The 17,698-nt window shown below is 55.5% G+C and overlaps 1 protein-coding gene across 1 annotated transcript in view; it reads right to left on the bottom strand.

The window, feature by feature from the left end:
• LAMC3 (laminin subunit gamma 3) overlaps positions 1 to 17,698 on the bottom strand; it is a gene marked incomplete at both ends in the record, with an annotated part of 59,747 nt that overhangs the window by 11,960 nt on the left and 30,089 nt on the right. Inside the window, 12 exons of the mRNA XM_082657556.1 lie at positions 173 to 249; positions 629 to 834; positions 1,886 to 2,027; positions 3,356 to 3,534; positions 4,027 to 4,169; positions 4,832 to 4,985; positions 5,831 to 6,076; positions 9,654 to 9,842; positions 11,500 to 11,718; positions 14,092 to 14,210; positions 14,388 to 14,580; positions 16,440 to 16,550. Coding sequence (XP_082513682.1) covers positions 173 to 249; positions 629 to 834; positions 1,886 to 2,027; positions 3,356 to 3,534; positions 4,027 to 4,169; positions 4,832 to 4,985; positions 5,831 to 6,076; positions 9,654 to 9,842; positions 11,500 to 11,718; positions 14,092 to 14,210; positions 14,388 to 14,580; positions 16,440 to 16,550 — 1,978 coding nt within the window. The remainder of the gene's footprint in view (positions 1 to 172; positions 250 to 628; positions 835 to 1,885; positions 2,028 to 3,355; positions 3,535 to 4,026; positions 4,170 to 4,831; positions 4,986 to 5,830; positions 6,077 to 9,653; positions 9,843 to 11,499; positions 11,719 to 14,091; positions 14,211 to 14,387; positions 14,581 to 16,439; positions 16,551 to 17,698) is intronic.

Genomic DNA, 17,698 nt, shown 5'->3' on the forward strand with positions numbered 1-17,698 from the left:
CTCCTTCCCATGGCGATGACACTTCAGCTCTGTACTCAAGTGATTCCAACTCCCGGGGTGGGGATACCTATGGGGCTGGCCCTGACCCTGGAAGCCCCCAGCAGAAGGGCTGGGCTCCCTTCATGGTTGTGTGGCCAGGACCTCACCATGCTCCCAGGGCACGGGGGCTCACCTCCTGGCGAGGGCACGGGCCTCTATGGCCAGATGACTCCAGTTGGTGGGCTGGCCGCGCCCTTCCTGAGGAATCGCCTTTAGAGAAGAGAGAGAAATAGGAGGAAGCTGATGGCCCATCCCTGGAGGGCAGGGCCCACATCTGGCTGACTTGTTGGGCAGACCTGGGCCATGCCACTTATTTCATAAACGCTCAGAGCCAGCTACAAAGTCAGCATCCAGTGGGCGGAGCCCTAGAGCTTGGAAATAACACTAACGACGCCTACCACGTGCTGGGCATTCACTGTCTACTTGGAATACGGCTCGTTCTTTGCAAATATTATCTCACTGAGTCGGCAGAGGAGGCACTGTGTGACCGTTATTTTGCAGATGAGAAAACAGCCTCCCAAAGCAGGGGGCGGGGGCATGCCCCAGGCTCAGCAGAGGGGAGGAGTTGGGGAGGGGTCCCCTGGGGTACCAGAGATGCAAGGATGGTGGCTGCATGCAGAATCTCCTCTTCTGAGGACTCCAGCACCGCCTCTAGGTCTGCCAGCTGGACGCAGGTCTTCTCAGCTCTGTCCTGGGCACAGTGGGCTTTCCTGCTCAGTGCCTGCAGCTGCTCCCGGGCAGCCTTCACAGCACCCTCAAGGCCTGTCATCTGCTCCAGGAAGTCTTCCTGGGCCCCTGCAGAAAGCCCAGAGTCCAGGAGTCACAGAGCAGTCGAGATTTCACAATAAAGCCTGCAACTTCAAGGGGCCCCATCTGTGTCCTCTACTCCTCCTGGGCACAGCTTGACTCCATCACCAGGCCTGAGCACTGGTTCCAAAGGAAAGGCCTCCCCATTTTACAGATGCGAAGGCTGAGGCCCACAGACGGCAAATCATGACCCAAGGTCCCCCACACAGGAAGTCAGCCACACAGGAAGGACCGGAAGGAATCCAGGCCTTCTAGATCCACAGCGAACAATTCCTGAACCTGAGAGAGCAGTAAAACCCGCCTTGAGTCAGCTCCGTAGTTCGCAGCGTGGCTCAGTGTGGGAGTTTCAACACACAGCATCTGATGGCTCCCTATTTTGTTAGTCTTGCAAACAGGTGCTCAGCTCACCTACGGCTGCTACAGGAGTACAGGTGCTTGTGAACGCGAAATTTAAGAAAAGCAATTCACGTTTGATGCTCCTAAATTTCAGTGTCCCAGGGACACATTGCACGTGGACTTAATGACAATCTTTTTTCTTATTTACCCATTTATTTTCTATGCTGGGGATACAGCAGTGAGCAGAATGGCCAACAGTCAAAGACGGCAGGAACTTTACCTGTTCAGCACCTGGGACAGCGCCCCAATGATTATTTGTTGTGTGACTGACTCAACGAATAAACCCACCCCCACCCCCACCCCCCACCCCCACCCCCGTCCTCACTGAGCTTTATGGGTGCAGTGTAGGTGGCGCAGGGGGCATGGGGACCGAGGCTATAGTCAGAGCTATATTTTGTAGCTTTGTATAAAGCTACAAAATACAACTGGGTGAGGGATATTGAAAGAGAGGTTCGTGGGATGACAGGACTGCATAGCAGGAAGAACTCACTTAGTTGGGGAGGTCAGACAGGCTCTCCCAGCAAGTGCATTCTCCTAGGGGTGAACCCGACTGAGGTCAGACTGAAGGGCTCCACAGGGGGCATCTGACCAGCCAGCCCCCTCCCCTTGCCTCCCAGTCTTCCACTCTGCTCTCCCACCGTACCTTGCAGCAGGGGGTGGCCCTCGTAGATGTCTCCCCGTGGGGCCTCTCCCTGTAGAATGTCCAGTGGTCCCCAGGGCCTGCCACAGTTTGACCCCTGCAGCCACCCTTCCATCAGGGTCAGTCTGGCCTTTAGCTTGGCAGCCTGGAGAGGTCAGGGAAGGAACGGTGTGGGAGGCTGGTGGCCTAAAGTCCTGCTTGGAAACCTCTGCCTGGCCTGCCCACCCCAAGCATTGCCTTCTCCGATCCTACCCTGGGCCTCAAAGCTAAGCACACACAGGACCTCTGAGAACCAACTGTGCCCACCCTGTCCTCGGAGCTGCCCCTTCCCTTCTCATACCCACAGCCCCTGCTGGCATTCAGCCGACCACACCTCTGCCCTACTGAGGGAGGGATGGGAAGGGAAGCCCCAGGAGGATTTCTGTCTGTTTTGCTATGTTCCCGGGACTTGGCACAGAGCAGGCATGTGATCCTTGCAGGCCGAGTGAGGGTGCTTTGCGACGTCTCCTAGCCCCACTCTTTCAATCGTATGAACAATACACACATTTACGGGGCACTTGCTAGGAGCCAGGTGTGAGCGACCGCTGGCCACGCACCAGCTCACATTCACCTTGTAACCGCCCTAAGGGGCAGGGGATACAGGTCCCGAGCCCAGTCCTCGATTCCAAAGTCCAAAATGCTCTGAAAACCTGCAAAGCTTTCCATTCCTTACTGGGTGGCAGAATCAGGTTGAAAAAACCCTGCCCTCAATTAGAAAAAAAACTGCTCTGAACAAGGCTACTTATGATCTCGATTTACCCCCTTGGTGTGACTATTCACCTGTTCTCCTGCAGATGTATCACTGGGTTTGGTTAGGGGGCCGGCCCAGGCACCGCTGGGAGCGGTACCTAATATTCAGCACACACCATCCTATCTTTCTACAGAACCATCACTGGATTCAGGTTAAGGGGCTGCAGGCCTGAACTATTTCAGTTTGGAGTAGGAGACACACACTGAAACTTACCAAGGCTGTCACCTGCCTGGGCATGTGACAACTAACAGGGTTGGGGGGGGTAGGGGAACCCCAGAGGTCATGCTCCTGACCCCTGCATGACACCACCTCCCTGCCTGAGATACTGCTTGTGTCCCATAATGGGCATTGCCCTCCTCCTGACCCTCCCCCAAAGGGCCTTCTGTGGTCTCGTTCCCATTGAACTTGAGAAAGTGTGAGACCTCGGCCTGGGTGGTGGGGAAGGACACGCAACAGAAGCCACCTTTCTCCTGTCCGCTCAGGAGCCAGGGAAGGGCAGAGGTGGGGCTGGGCCAGATGGCTGGGTGGGCACAAGAAGGAGGTGGCCGGTGGTCCCAGAAGGTCTGAGAGCTGTGGGTAAGTGGGCATTTCCCGGTGCCCAGCACAGAGCTGGTGCTCACTGGGGGCGTGAAATGAACAGAAGGTGGGGCGGCCCTGGGCAGGGCCTGGATGGGAGAGCTCACCTCCTTCTTCACCAGGGCGTAGCAGGACGGGCACTCCTGGCAGTGTGTGCCGCCGGCCGTGAGGAAGAAGTTGTCCTGGCAGAGGTCACACTTGTAGCCCACAAAGCCGGGCCTGCACACACACGTGCTGTTCTCGTGACACTGGGCCGAGGCGGCGCCCAGCGGGGAGCACCTGCAGGCTGGGGGGCGGGGCAGACGGCGCTGGGTGCCCTGATGGCCACCCCACACTGGAACCCCCAGGTCCCCCGCACCCTTGCGCCTGGCTGCTTCAGACCCCATGGGCAGCTCAAGTACATTCCTGGGTCCTTCCTGGGAGACTGATTCAGAAGGCTGGAGGTGACGGCTGAGAGCCTGAGTTATTTCAGTGCCCCTGGGATCTGAGGACCAGTCAGGTTTAGGACTGCCACGCAGTCTAACCATACAAACGAGGCCCAGAGAGGTGCCCTGATGGCCCCAGGCACACAGGGATTTAGCAGTGGAGTCTAGGGCTAGATTCTTGGCCTCCCATGCCGTCTTCTGCGCTGCTCCCTCACTCCACGTTCCCACGGCTGCTCTAAGAAAACCTGCCCCGTATCTGATCTCTTTCCTGCGGCGTGGCCATCTGCCCCACTGGTCCTCTTTCCTAGAAGCCTCACTCTCTAGGCAGCCTGGGAAGGACCTGGCTTCCTTACCCCGGCAGCCCCTGATGGAGAAGCCGAAGAAACCCAGCTGGCATCTGTCGCAGGCCTGGCCCTCGACGCCTGGGCGGCAGGGGCACTGCCCGGTCTTGGGGTGGCACTGGTCCCCCTGGGAGCCCAGCGGGCGGCACTTGCAGCTACGACAAGGGAAGGGACCCAGGTCTGAGTCCAGCTCTGGGCCATTCCCAGTCCCACCTCTGCCGGCCAGGGCTGGTGATCACGCCTCTATTGACAAGGCCCCATCTCTGTGTCTGCACATGTCAAACAGCTTCCCTCAGGCTGGGCCCCGGAAAGCACAGTCTCATAAAATGCTCCCCCCACAAAAAAGGTATGGGGACATATATACATTTGGACTATACCCTTCAGTTGGAAAGTCACAATGCAATTAGCATATTAAAGGCCTGAGAAGCCTGGTCAGGAAGAAACCTGTTTGCTTCACTGGGCATTTCCCTGGAGCTCTCCACTGCTCCCTAAAGATGGTATCTAAGCTGCTGCTGTGGCCCAAAAGGTCACAGAGCGACAGAGTTACCGAGAAGGGAATCAGAGACCCAACCAGCCCCTGCCCACCTGGGCATCCCTTAGGGCTGCTCTTGGCCTGCAGCCTGGGTTGGCAGGGCCATGAATCTGACCCCCAAGGGACCGTCCCTTTGTCCCCCTTCAGTGCAGGGCACAGTGTACCTGGCAGTGGGCCTGGGACGACACATGCCAAGCCAGGCCCCTCTCTGGAGGCTCCCTGGAGATTTCGTCCATCCTGGAGAAACACCCAGGGGAAGGGCACCCACAGCCTCGCCCCACCCACCTCCGGCAGCCCCTTCCAGGCTGGAGGTCGTAGAAGCCAGGGCTGCAGTGGCCACAGTTCCGTCCGGTCACATGAGGCAGGCAGGTGCACTGGCCGGTCACTGGGTCACAGGGTCTCTGCTCGCCGACTGAGCCCGCCTGGTTGCAGCTGCAGGCTGGGGGTGGGAGCAGGAAAGGGTGGTGGGGAACCACGCCGATCATCTATTCAACCTCTGGGGACCCAGGAGCGGCAGAGAAGATGGGGAGCCCACAGAGATGACTCACGTTCAGCTCAGACGCCTAAGCATCTCTGCAAAAAGGTTCTAGGGTTGGGGTCAAGCCTCAGCCCATTTTCTATGTCCTTGGAGAGACAGCCCAGAATAGTCGTGGTGGCAGATGGCCCTTCTGAGCCTGCCCTGAGCCCCCACAGGCTGGAGAGAAGGCCAGAAACTTGGTTGGGGGTTAGGGGCAGACCTCTGTTCCCACTGTTTTGGGCCCCTTGTCTCTGCTCTCCTGGGTCCCATGAAACAAGAGGCGATAGGTGCTGCATACGCGGCAAGGACTCAGGAGCGAGTGAGTCTGGGGCAAATACTGAGCTGCTCCCTGCAGCACTTCTGGAAGCCTCCCACGAGCTCACGCACACTGTGGCCCTCTGAGAGGGCACAGAGGGCGGAGCACCTTGGTGGGGAGGCACGGCCTGACAGGAAGCCCAGGGGCAGGACAAACGTAATGAGTGCCGCAGGCCATCTGGGACAGTCTTGCATGCCAACTGTGGAGCGTGAGGTAAGTGCTAAATTATCCGGGCAGGAAAAAAAAAGAAAAAATCACAGGGTCAGAGTTGATCAGATCCCGAGGCTGAAAGACCTCGGAGAAGAGCAAACCCTTACACTTTCTTGACAAGGCAACAGGGAAGGTGAGTAATCTGCCTAAGGTTGCACAGCCTTGCAGAGCAGCCAGCTGGATCTGGTGGAGAAGGGGCCCACCACGCCCCACCCTGTGGGTCTGGGAGGGGGGTACTCACGCACGCATTTGTCTGTGGGCCGAGGGGACAGGGCGCTCCCGTAGAAGCCTTCCTCACAGCTCTCACAGTGGGCACCTGTCGTGTTGTGTAGGCATCGCAGGCAGCGGCCGGACAGGGGGTCACAGTTGCCCACTGCGTTGGGGTCCACGTTCCCACTGCACTGACACAGCTGGCAAGGCTGGGGGGCCCCAGAGAGCCCCAGTGGGTCCCCAAAAAAGCCATCATCACAGATCTCACAGCGCCACCCTGGGAAAGGAGAAACCTTGTGTGATTGAGGAACCCAGCCTGCTGGGTCCATGAAGGGTGAGGCCGGGCATGAACCAAAGTAAGCTCCCTCAGGTCTCCTTGTGGAGCAGAGCAGGGGCTCTGGGGTCAGTCTGACCTGGGGCCAGGGCCCAGCTGGGCCATTAGCAGGCTGTGTGGTCTTAAGCAAGTCACTGTGCCTCTCTGAACTTGGGCTCCTTGTCTGCAGAGTGGGGACAATAATGGCAGCTACCTCAAAGGACTGTTGAGAAGGTTTGGTGAGATCACTTGTGCAAAGCACTTAGCACAGATCCTGGCACATGGTTGGTGCTCAACAGCAGTGGCGGTTATCACCCATTCACCATCACCACCCTCCTTGTCATCATGTCATCATGTCATCACCCACATTCTCATCATCATCACCATTCTCTTCATTAGCGCCCTGACCACCATCTTCATCATCATCGTCATCATTGCCTTTGTCGACGTCACCTTCATCTTGATCATCTCTGTCATCATTACCATCCATCATCTTCATCATTATCATCTATCATCTCCATCATTATCATCCATCATCTTGGTCATTCATCACCTTCATCATCATCTTCCTTGTCTCCATCTTCAACATCACCGTCACCCTCCTCCTCACCCTTCTGTACCTCATCCTCTCCCCCATCTCCCTCCCTCAGCTGTGGTTGCTTTTTCGTTTGCGGTTTCTGACCCCTTTGCCTTTTCTGCTTCTCATGGTTTCTGAACTCCATTTGGACTGTTTATTTCATACTCCCACCTTGCTTCCTGGGTTTGATCTGGGGCTGCTGCTTCATCTTCCAGCCCCAGGGTTACTGTGAGTCTCAGAAAAGAAGGTGTGTGAGGAGGCTTTTGGAGGGTCATGGCCTGGGAGATTCACTCTGAACACAGACGGGGCATAAAAGGACACACTTGGACTATGTGCTTTCATGAGGTGTCAGTTCATTCTTGGTAAGTACACCTACCTCTCTGTGTATATCTGCATGAGACAGACGACTGGGGGGACTCTGGGGGTGGCAGGATGACGGGCATCTTAAGTCGTCTTCTTGCTTGTATGCACGTTCACATTCCTCTTTACACGTTTACAAACAGTTGACATTGTTACCATGAGTATTACTAACTTTATAACTTAAAAAAGAGCTACTGTCATGGTGAAAGATAGTTGTGGGCTCCCTGCATCCTCAAAGTTCATTGGTCCAGTTGAAATCAAGTTAATGCGACTAAAGGCAGGCAACCTTGAACGTGGAGAGGAGGAATACTAAGGAAGAGATGAAAAAAAAAAGAGAGAAAAGGAAGGCAAAGAAAAATCTGAATGGAGTTCAAGGTAGAGGCTAGTGTCTGGCTTTGAGACTCTGAAATAGAAAGGAAGTAAGAGGGGGGAATTCAATGATTAGGACTCCATGCTTTCACTGCAGAGGGCCTGGGTTCAATCCCTGGTCAGGGAACTAAGATCCCACAAGCTGTGCAGCGCAGCCAAAAAAAAAAAAAGTAAGACGGGCAAGGGGGAGATTGAAGCTGGTGATGAAGAATGTGGTCCCCATAGTTAACCTGCCATCCACTTGGGACCAGGTGAGGACAGCTCCCAGGTAGGAGGCAGCTGCAAGGGTTCAGGATGGTAGACAAGTGAGGCAGGCAGGGATCAGGGCTTGACCCTGGTCAGTTCCGGCTCAGACTGTCTGGGTGAGGGCTTTGGTGGGACCTGAAGGATGCTGGTGTGATAAAGACAGGAACTGGTACAAAGCCCCAGGGCCTAACGTCGACCCCAGGGAGCCTTCCCAGGGTTCCCTCTGTGGACAGCAGTGGCTTGCTCCCCAAAAATCCTCCCTTGGGTACCTTCTCTAAGTGTCTACCCTCTCACTGAATGGGATCCCCTCATGTTGCAGACCAGAGGAAGCCACAGGTAGGGAGCCAGAAAATGTGGGCAAGTTTATGGAAACAAAGGGGCATCATGATGGCAGGGGGCAGGGTCCTGTGGTGGGACCTCACTCCCTCAGTTCTTGGGACCCCTGCTCTGGGGCATCTCCCCAGTCCTGCTAGCCATCAGGGAGCTGCTTTCAGAGTGGTCTCAACAAAGCAGGCATCTGACAGGACCAAGATAATGGGCTGTCCTGATGCAGCCACAGGTACTAGATGTAGAACCAGATGTCTGGGAACCTTGGAACATTATGCCAAGTGAAACAAGCCAGACACAGGGCTTCCCTGGTGGCGCAGTGGTTAAGAATCGCCTGCCAATGCAGGGGACACGGGTTCGAGCCCTGGTCCGGGAAGATCCCACATGTCTTGGAGCAACTAAGCCCGTGCGCCACAACTACTGAGCCTGTGCTCTAGAGCCTGCGAGCCACAACTACTGAGCCCACGTGCCACAACCACTGAGGTCCGCGCACCTGGAGCCCATGCTCTGCATCAAGAGAAGCCACGGCAATGAGAAGCCCGTGCACCACGATGAAGAGTAGCCCCCGCTCGCCGCAACTAGAGAAAGCCCGCACGCAGCAACAAAGACCCAACGCAGCAAGGAAGGAAGGAAGGAAGGAAGGAAGGAAGGAAGAAACAAAGAAGCTAGACATAAAAGGACAAATGCTGTCTGAGTCCACTTACATGAGGTACCCAGAATAGTCAAATTCAGAGACAGAAACTAGAACGGTGGATGGCAGGGGCTGTGAGGAGGGAGAACTGTTAAACAATAATTTAATGGGTGTGAAGTTTCTATTTAGGATGATGAAGAAAAATTCCGTGGATGGATGGTGGTGATGGCTACACAACGTTGTAAATGTACTTAAGGCCAGTGAGCTGTACACTTAAAAATGGTTAAAATGGCAAATTTTATGTTATGCGTATTTGCCAAAATTTAAAAAAAATCAATACTGGCATATACTGAAAAACCATTGAACTGTACACTTTAAATGGGTGAATCATAGCGTATGTGAATAATATCTCAATAAAGCTGTTTTTTTTTTTTTAGAAAAATCAGATGTCTAGGATGACTCTGAGTCCCGGAGCGCGAATGAGGAACAGGGAGAGAGCTGGGGATGGGGACACTTCTGCTTCACACATTATCTGGTGACAGTTTAAAATTTTATTTATTTATTTGATGCACCACGTGGCTTGCGGGATCTTAGTTCCCCGACCAGGGATTGAACCCAGGCCCACGGCAGTGAAAGCACCGCGTCCTAACCACTGGATTGTCAGGGAATTCCCATGACGACATTTTTTTAAAGCTGAAAGTTCAATCAGAGGTTTTCCACCTTAACTATGGGGGAAAATTGATAGGAATATGGATTCCTGAGCTCTGTCTTAAGCTACTAAACCAGGCTCTGCGGGGCCAGGACCGGACATGAGGATTTCCAAAATCCCATGTGGTATGTTCAGTGGCCCAAGTTCTGACGGGAACCCATTCATCCCGGGCTCCTGGCTATGGGGCTACGAGACTCAGTGTCCCCAGAGGTCAGGCCTGTCACCCCTAAGCTGGGCCCTCCGTCATCTGTCCCACTCCAGACCCAGGACTCACTCCTGGAGGCCGGGCAGAGGCAGGGGCCCCACGGCATGAGCCACTCACCTCTCTGGCCCGGGGGGCAGTGGGTACACACCACCTCTCTGCTCTCTGGGATGGTCATGCAGGCCGACTGTCCAGGGCACGGACAGGGCTGGCAGGCATCGGCTCGGCCTGTGAAGGGGTTGCCGTAGAAACCTGGCGAGCAGCGCTCACAGGATGGGCCCTCGGTGTGGTGGCCGCATAGGCAGATCCCTGAGGGGCAAGACGAGCGCCTGGTCACCACTGCCTGAGCCCAGACGCTCCAGAGACAGCAGGCAGGCTTCTGGCCGTGGGGGTCACAGAGCACGTCCCAGGCAGAAAAGGGGTGGGAACACTTCCAAGGTGGAGGCAGCATAGCCCAGGGATGAAGTGTCCACCCCAGGTTCACATCCACCACTTACTGACCGTGTGAACCTGGGCACCCCTGTGCCTCAACGTCCTCACCTGCAAAATGGGCATAAATGGCTCTGACCTCAAAAGGTTTTCATCAGGATTCAATGAGGCCACGCAGTCAAAGTGCCCTGCACAGTCTCTTGCACACAATTATTATTACTGTCGTCATTATTATTTTGTATTCCAAAACCTGTAACCGAACCAGCTGACGATACAGCTAGCATTTGCCGTCAGTTTTCCTTTTCCTCTTCCTCTGTGTCCTCTTTATCTTTTTAATTGAAGCCTCCGTGTCCTCTTAACTTCAGGGACAGTGACACAGATCCAGGATTCTGGCCTTGACATGAGGCTCCCATCTAGGGGGTCTATGGGTTTCCAGAGGCTTCCTGGTCTCACAGAACAGAACCCCCGTCTCTGCCCACTGGTTTCTAATGAAGGGGATTCTGCAAACCCCTTTCTCCAGCCCCACAGCATCTGGAGTCTTCTCAGAGCCACTGCCAGGGACTAAGGGAGGAGCCTGGCCGAGAAGGGGATAAGCAAGACCAGCACTTCCCAGAGGCCCCCGGCAGCACCCAGCAGGGACTGAGGTGAACAGGAGGAGAGGGGACGCAGGGCGGACAAGCGGAGCAGGGGTGGCATCCAGGGGGAGCTGTCACACCTGCCCTGCTTTCTTGGCCCAGCACCCACATGCTCACTACTCCTCCTCCCATCCAGGGTGGACAGCAGTGGCTGCTGCGCCCATTTTACAGATGAGGACTCGCCCACATGGAGCTGGAAGTCATGCCAAGGCGAGGGGCTCTGAGGGATGACAAACTAGTCCCATCTCATGAGACAACTCTCCTGGAGCACTGCATAGAAGGACTATGAGGTCTCATCTGGCTCGATTAGTGATGCCTGCCGTGGGCACAAGAAGCGGGGAGACCCCTCATGTTGCCGGTGCATGCCCATCTTGGCTGGCCCGTTCATTCCCAGGTTACTGTGCTTTGTCAGCTGAGAAAAGGCATTCCCTTTTCAGAGACCCCAGCAGCTCCAGGAGAGCAGCAGGGCGCTGACCCTCCCACCTCCTGTGTGAGGGACCAGCGTCCAGCCCCTGTCGGGCATCTCCTGCCCAGTGACTGCGGGCGAGGTCTTTCCCCAGGTTTCCTCTGCTACAAGTGGGGATGAATAGCTGGTCCTGAACTTGTGGGAGGAGTAGCTCTGCCACCTATTGGCCGTGCAGCCTCCCTGCACCTTAGGTCCTTCATGTGTAAGATGGGACAGGAATGGTCCCGGCACCGCCAGGGGTTTTTGCAGGATTCAATGACATAGCATATAAAAAGGTGTCTAGCACTTGGAGGGACTCGAGGTTACCATTTTATCGGTATTGTTTTTCGCGATCACTTACATGCTCATAGCTGACCCCGTGCAGGTCAGTACTCATCTCGCTGTTTTGTGTGCCCAGGTGGCCTTGCAGGGGTGGGGGGGATGCAGGGAGACTCACCTGTGTTGGGGTCACAGGTGCCATGCTGGTTACAGGTGCAGGGAACACAGCTGGCATAGGGACCCCCCAGTGGTGTCTCCCTCTTGTATCCCAGAGCACAGGACTCACAGAACTGGCCCGTGTAGCCCCTGGGACACGAGCAAGTCTCCACCCAGGAGGCTGGCGGGGAGAGTCCCCGCCGGGCCGACGTGAGCCGGACCTCAGTCAGGAATACTGGGCCTGCAGATCGAGGAGAGAGAGAAGTAGAGAGTTCCACGCACATGTTTCTCCCCCAAACCTTCCTATTCACATATGTAAAAGGCAAAGGGTTATTGGCCCACGTATACAGAGGCAGTCCATGGATCACTTATAATTTTTAAAAAACAGACCAAGGGCAAAGGAAAAAATAGGTAATTTTCAGAAGGAGAAATAGATATGGCTGGGAATTTTCCAGAAAGACATTCACTCTCACTGGTTATTAAAGATATGTACATTTAAAGACTGCTATCGGGCTTCCCTGGTGGCACAGTGGTTGAGAGTCCACCTGCCGATGCAGGGGACACGGGTTCGTGCCCCGGTCCGGGAAGATCCCACATGCCGCGGAGCGGCTGGGCCCGTGAGCCACGACCACTGAGCCTGCGCGTCCAGAGCCTGTGCTCCGCAACGGGAGAGGCCGCAACGGTGAGAGGCCTGCGTACCGCAAAAAAAAAAATAAATAAAGACTGCTACCATTCACGACCCTCAGATTGGTGAGTATGTTACAGTCAGTGACAGTGGAGGATGTGGGTGTGGGGAACTCAGGCACGGGACGGTGGGAATACAAATTAGGAGGTCCTGCTCCTAGTAACAGGGGAGTAGCTCCTCTCAGACCAACCTTCCCACAGAAAACAACTAGCAACTTGGGACAAAATATAAAAACGCTCTGTAAACACTGGAGGAAAACCAGAGCAGGTAAATAGGGGAGGACAGTGGACACCTGTCATCAGAATATAGACTGGTACAGCCTTGCTGAAGCAAAATTTGATAGCATGTGTCAAAATGTACACTCTTTGACCTAACGTTTCCATTTTGAGGAATGTGTCCTAAAGACACACTTGCACGAGGATAAAAGACCTTTATACGAAGGTGTTCCCTGCAGCGCTGTTGGCAATGGTGAAAAGCTGGAAACCACTTCAATACGTATGAGTAGGGGGGTGGGTAAGACTTTATGGGGCGTCTCTACCACGGAGTGATATGCGGTGGACGTGCAGAGCCAGCCTTTTCTACGTGTAAGGCAAGTAGCAACCTCCAGGATGCACCGTTAGCTGAAAAAAGCGAGTGGCAGACCACTATACTGTGGGATCACATTTCTGTATTAAAAAAATACAAATGTAAGTACATGCACACAGAAAGGTCTGGAGTGATACACCCCGGAACGTTATCAGTGGGCAGAGGAGGTTTGGGGGGTGGGGTGAGATGAGTGTCAATATGTCCACGTGCGTGTCCAGTTCACCCCCAGCACGGGCCTGGCCTAAGTAGGTGCTTTGTAAACATCTGTTAACTGATGGCTGAGTGAGTGACAGAAGGAAGTTCTGGAAGCTGCTGGAAAGAGTAAAAATGAAATTCCTGCAAGGGGGGGTCTGGGGAGCAGGGAGTACTGGCAAGGATGATGGGGGTGAAGGCAATGAAACCACAGCCCCAAAGAGGAGGAAGCTCTGGGGCTGGAGGGGGCTGGGTTACAACCCCCAAGCCTTGGACTCAAAGGCGCCCCAGGAAAGGCTGGCCATCTAAGCCAGGGGTTCCCAAAAGGAGCAAATCACCCTCCTAGAAGCAGGGACTGGAATTCATACGGTTATTTTAAAATATCATTTACTTTCCTTTTATTTATTCTGTGTACTACAGTTAGAATATTATACTGTTTTTTAAAAATTGTGTCTAGGTTATAATATCTGTGAATTTCATTTCCAGATAGTAAAAGGGGTGCTATATATGAAAGATCTGTTCTAAAAAGGGGCATGGAGGATCCCTGGTCTAGGCACGTACAGGCACGGGGTGGGGAGAGGAGAAAGTACATTAAGGAAAAAGGGGGGAACCAGGAACAGTCAGAGGACCATCAGGGCAATCACCCAGTGACCAGGATGGAAGGTGCTAGAAGTCCCGGTTGAAGTTGTGATGACTTCGCTGGCTGGTTCAGAGGGTTTAGAAACCAGGCTTTCTCTAGGTGCAACACCTCTGATCACCAGCAGGGGGAAGTGATACCCTGGGAACCCTGGCCTGGCCCCTGCGGCCAGCACCAACCTAGGGCCCTCTAGGGTGCAGCCTCCTGGCAGTGGGGGACTCTGCCATGGTGCGACCACGCCAGGCTCTTGGCTGCCTTGTGGCCAAGCACCTGTCCCTTAGAGCTGTCCATCCTCAGGCCCCTCACCTGTCCAGCCCCTGCTTCTGCTCAGCATCCCCTCCAGCTGCCCTTACTGGTTACATGAACTTGGGCAAGCGTCCCAACCTCTCTGAGCCTCAGACTCCTTCGTGGTAGAGCGGGGACGATGATCGCCTGCTGTGAGGACTCAGCAAGGCTATGCATGAAAGAGCCCGGGGGCCTAGCTGGTTTGGGGGCTGGGGGTGTCCCTAACTCACCGGCAGGGCTGGCACTGTGGCCACTGGCCTGGATGCGCAGAGCAGTCAGATTGGTGAGCAGCTGCTGGACGTGGAAGGGCGGCAGCGGAGGGTCCACGTCCTCGGAGGTCTCTTGCAACCTGGCAGGGGGACGGGGTCAAAGCAGACGTGAGGCCCGGGGCAGGTGGTGTCAGGAATCCTCCAGCAGGAGTGGGGAGGGTGGGAGCCCCCAGACCCCAGGGAACCAGGTGCGCCTGGACCTCAGGGACCACCCCGACTGCTCGACCCCATCTCTCAGGACAGAGCGGGACACTTACAGGAACTTGAGCTGTACCTCCCCTGGCTGCCTGGTGTCCAGGGGGCTGGGCGAGCTGGAGTGCCGCAGAGTCAAGGTCAGACCCGCCCCTTCCAGCCTCAGCCTCGCAGGGATGGGGGAGCCCCTGGGGGGGGCCCGGAATGTCAGTGTGAGGGGCTGCCCATAGCTGAACCGCTGGTCTCCCAGGAACTTCTCTAAAGACAAGACAGGGCAGCTTTGACGGTCTTCAATTAATTAGCTGGATTTTAAATGTCTACAATGATTTTATTGCCAATTAAACCTTCGAAAGATAAAACTACAAAATCAAAGGGTCCCTGCACAGAAGACGCTGAGGGTGGCCCATTCATACCTCCGCAGACAGGGCTGGCTTCCTGGGCATGTGACCCTGGCAGTTACCTGGGGCCCCACGCCTGGCTTAACGCTCTGCTGTCCCTATCTTGACACTCTTAAGACTTTTATTTTGGAACTTGGGTTTTGTAAGTGTAGTGTCGTGGGACAAGGGAGTCTGTACAGGAGCAGAGGAGAAACTCACAGTACGCAAGGCCTGCCCGTGCACACGGCGCTCATGGCGCCCAACCCCGTGAGCTCAGAATCCCTGGGGAGCCGCATCCACGGCATTTAGTGAGGCTCAGAGCGAGTACCAGGCAAGCGTGCTACACGTGTGACTAAGCAGGGGCACTGACAGCCCCCAAGGGCCACACTTCCCATGGGAATCGGAACTTGCTTCCAGCGGGAAGAAGGCAGACGCATAAAGGACCGAGGGGCCCTGTCATAGCCCGTCTTACTTGGTCATTTCTCTGTATTAGCCAAGTGCTTCGGCAGAAGATCATGACACAGAAGGAAAGGGACCAAGAGACACCCCATCCTTCCTCCCTTCAGGCCTTCCGTACTCACGAGAGTGTTTGTTGAATGTGTGCGTAAAAAGAAGTGAAATCAAAACGGTTGAGTTCGCCCACCACCTGCCCTGCCCACTGCAGTGTGCCCAGCACACCCAGCAGAGAACCCAGCAAACACTTGAGCGAATAACTCCTTCTTAAATCCGTTGACAAAGCAACGAGGGAACAGAGCGTGTTTTCTGCTCTCGGGCTTCTGAACTTGGAACACCTGCCCCAGGAGGGGACCCGAGGACCCCATGGTCTTTGTTTCCTGGCTGCAGGGCACATGGGTGCTGCATCCTCAGACTTCTGAGTGCCCCTCTCTAGCCCCTCTCGCAGAGAGAGGGAACGGGCAGGACTGGGTGAAGGGAGCCAGTGGACCCCATATCTGGCCACAGTGGAGCTAAGAATGGGCTCCAGGCTCCTGGTCTGATACAGTTTCCAGGAGACCAAAGCTGCCCAGTTGGTGGGGAGTGGTTCAGAATAATCTAGAACTTCTTGCTTCTACAGGAATACCATGGTCCCGGGCATGGGGGTGCGGTGGCCTGGCGGGATGAGACGCTGATGGGAAACGCGCAGGGACTGTCTGGGGTGCGACAGTGGCCTGAGGGAGCCCTGGGTGGCAAGGCTGTGATGAGGAAGCAGAGGCTGCGGGGCACGTGGTCAGAGGAAAATGGCCCCCCAAAGTGTCCAGGTCCTGATCCCCGAAATCTGTGAATATGTTATGCTGCGCGGCTGGAGCAGTTAAGGTTGTTAATCAGCCGGACCTCAAGTAGAGAGATTATTTTAGATTATCCAGCGGGGCCCAACGTAATCACAAGGGGCCTTCAGAGATGGGAGAGGAAGGCAAAAGAGGCGGTGTCAGGAAGATGCAACGTGAGAAAGATCTGACCGGCTTTGGAGGAGGAGGAAGGGGCCACGAGCAGAGGGATGCAGGCCGCCTCGAGAAGCTGGAAACAGCCAGGGAAGGATTCTCCCCCGGAGCCTCCCCCAGAAGGAGCCCAGCCCAGCCGACATCTTGACTTCAGCCCAGAAAGACCCGTTTTCAACTCCCGACCTCTAGAACTCTAAGAGAATACATCTGCGTTGCTTTTAGCCACTAAGTTGGTGGTGATCTGCGACAGCAGCCACAGGAAATGGACGCGGGCAGCCCTGCCCCTGCCTGTGGAGGCAGGTACCTGGTGCTGTGAGCTCCTCCTTGCCCTCTGGGTCCAGGAGAAGCCCTCTCGGGCTCCACTGTGCAGGATGTTCTGGGCCCTCCATGCTTCTGGTCCGCCAGCCCTCGGCTCCTGGACAGCAAACACACACACAGAGCCCCTATGAAGTGAGGCCCTGGAGGGTGGCCTCTGCCCCCTCCCACTTCACACCCTTTCCCGGGTCCCAAGGACGACCCCCAGAGGCCTGAGTGCAGCCTGAAACACCAGGACCCAGGGAGGGGAGAGACTGTTCTAGAGACAGGCCGGGGGGGATGAGAGCCAGCTGGTGCTAGCAAACGCTCCGTGCCCAGAGCCAGGCAGCTCGGAACCCCATTCCAGATCAGGATGGGGGTCTTGGGGTGGGAGGTGGCTCCAGGAGGAGCTGGGAGGCTCAGAGACCCGGCTCTGTTGGGGCACAGTCAGACCTCTGGGCCTGCCCTGCCCCTTCAGTGGGCTTTTTTCTTTTTTAAAATATATTTATTTGGCTGCACTGGGTCTTAACTGTGGCGCACTGGATCTTTAGTTGCAGCATGTAGGCTCTGAGTTGCAGCATGCAGGATCTAGTTCCCTGACTAGGGATCGAACCTGGGCCCCCTGCATTGGGAGCATGGAGTCTTAACCAGTGGACCACCAGGGAAGTCCCCTTCGCTGGGCTTTGAGCACATGATGACATGAGGACAGCCCGGAGACCCCACTGTGGGCAGTCTCTAACAAGACTGGACTAGACCTTGTCTTCAGGTCTTCAGAGAATTTCCTCGCCCGTGACCTCACCACCCCGTCCTTCCAGGTATGCGTGCCACGAGCCCCACTGCACCCAGGGAGGCCATCTGGTTAGGAAGTAGCCAGGTCAGGGTGGGAACCCAGTCCCAGTTCAGTCCACCCTCCCTCTGGTGATGGCAGTACACCAGGCACAGTCGGGCACAGAGCAAGTGACCTCCAGAGGGTGCTCTCCAGGGGGGCAGCTGGAGAATATGGTGGAGGCCCAACACCTGGGGCACCCAAGGGGTGGGGAGGGAGGGATGAAGAAACAGAAAGAGGTCAGAAAGGGGAAGTCCGGGGCTCCTCCGTGCTAGACTAGGCTCTGCCCCTTTGCTGGCTGTGTGACCCTAGGCAAGTTACTTAACCTCTCTGAAGCCGGTTAGTGCCTCATCTGCAAAATGGAGGCAATGAGGTACTGTGGTCCCGGTAGCAGTTCTCAAGTTGGTTTGAATATCCTGGGAGATCCCTAAGGCTCTTTCAGG

The sequence above is a fragment of the Grampus griseus genome, assembly GCF_964374135.1.
Source record: "Grampus griseus genome assembly, chromosome: 6".
Classification (NCBI taxonomy): domain Eukaryota; kingdom Metazoa; phylum Chordata; class Mammalia; order Artiodactyla; family Delphinidae; genus Grampus; species Grampus griseus.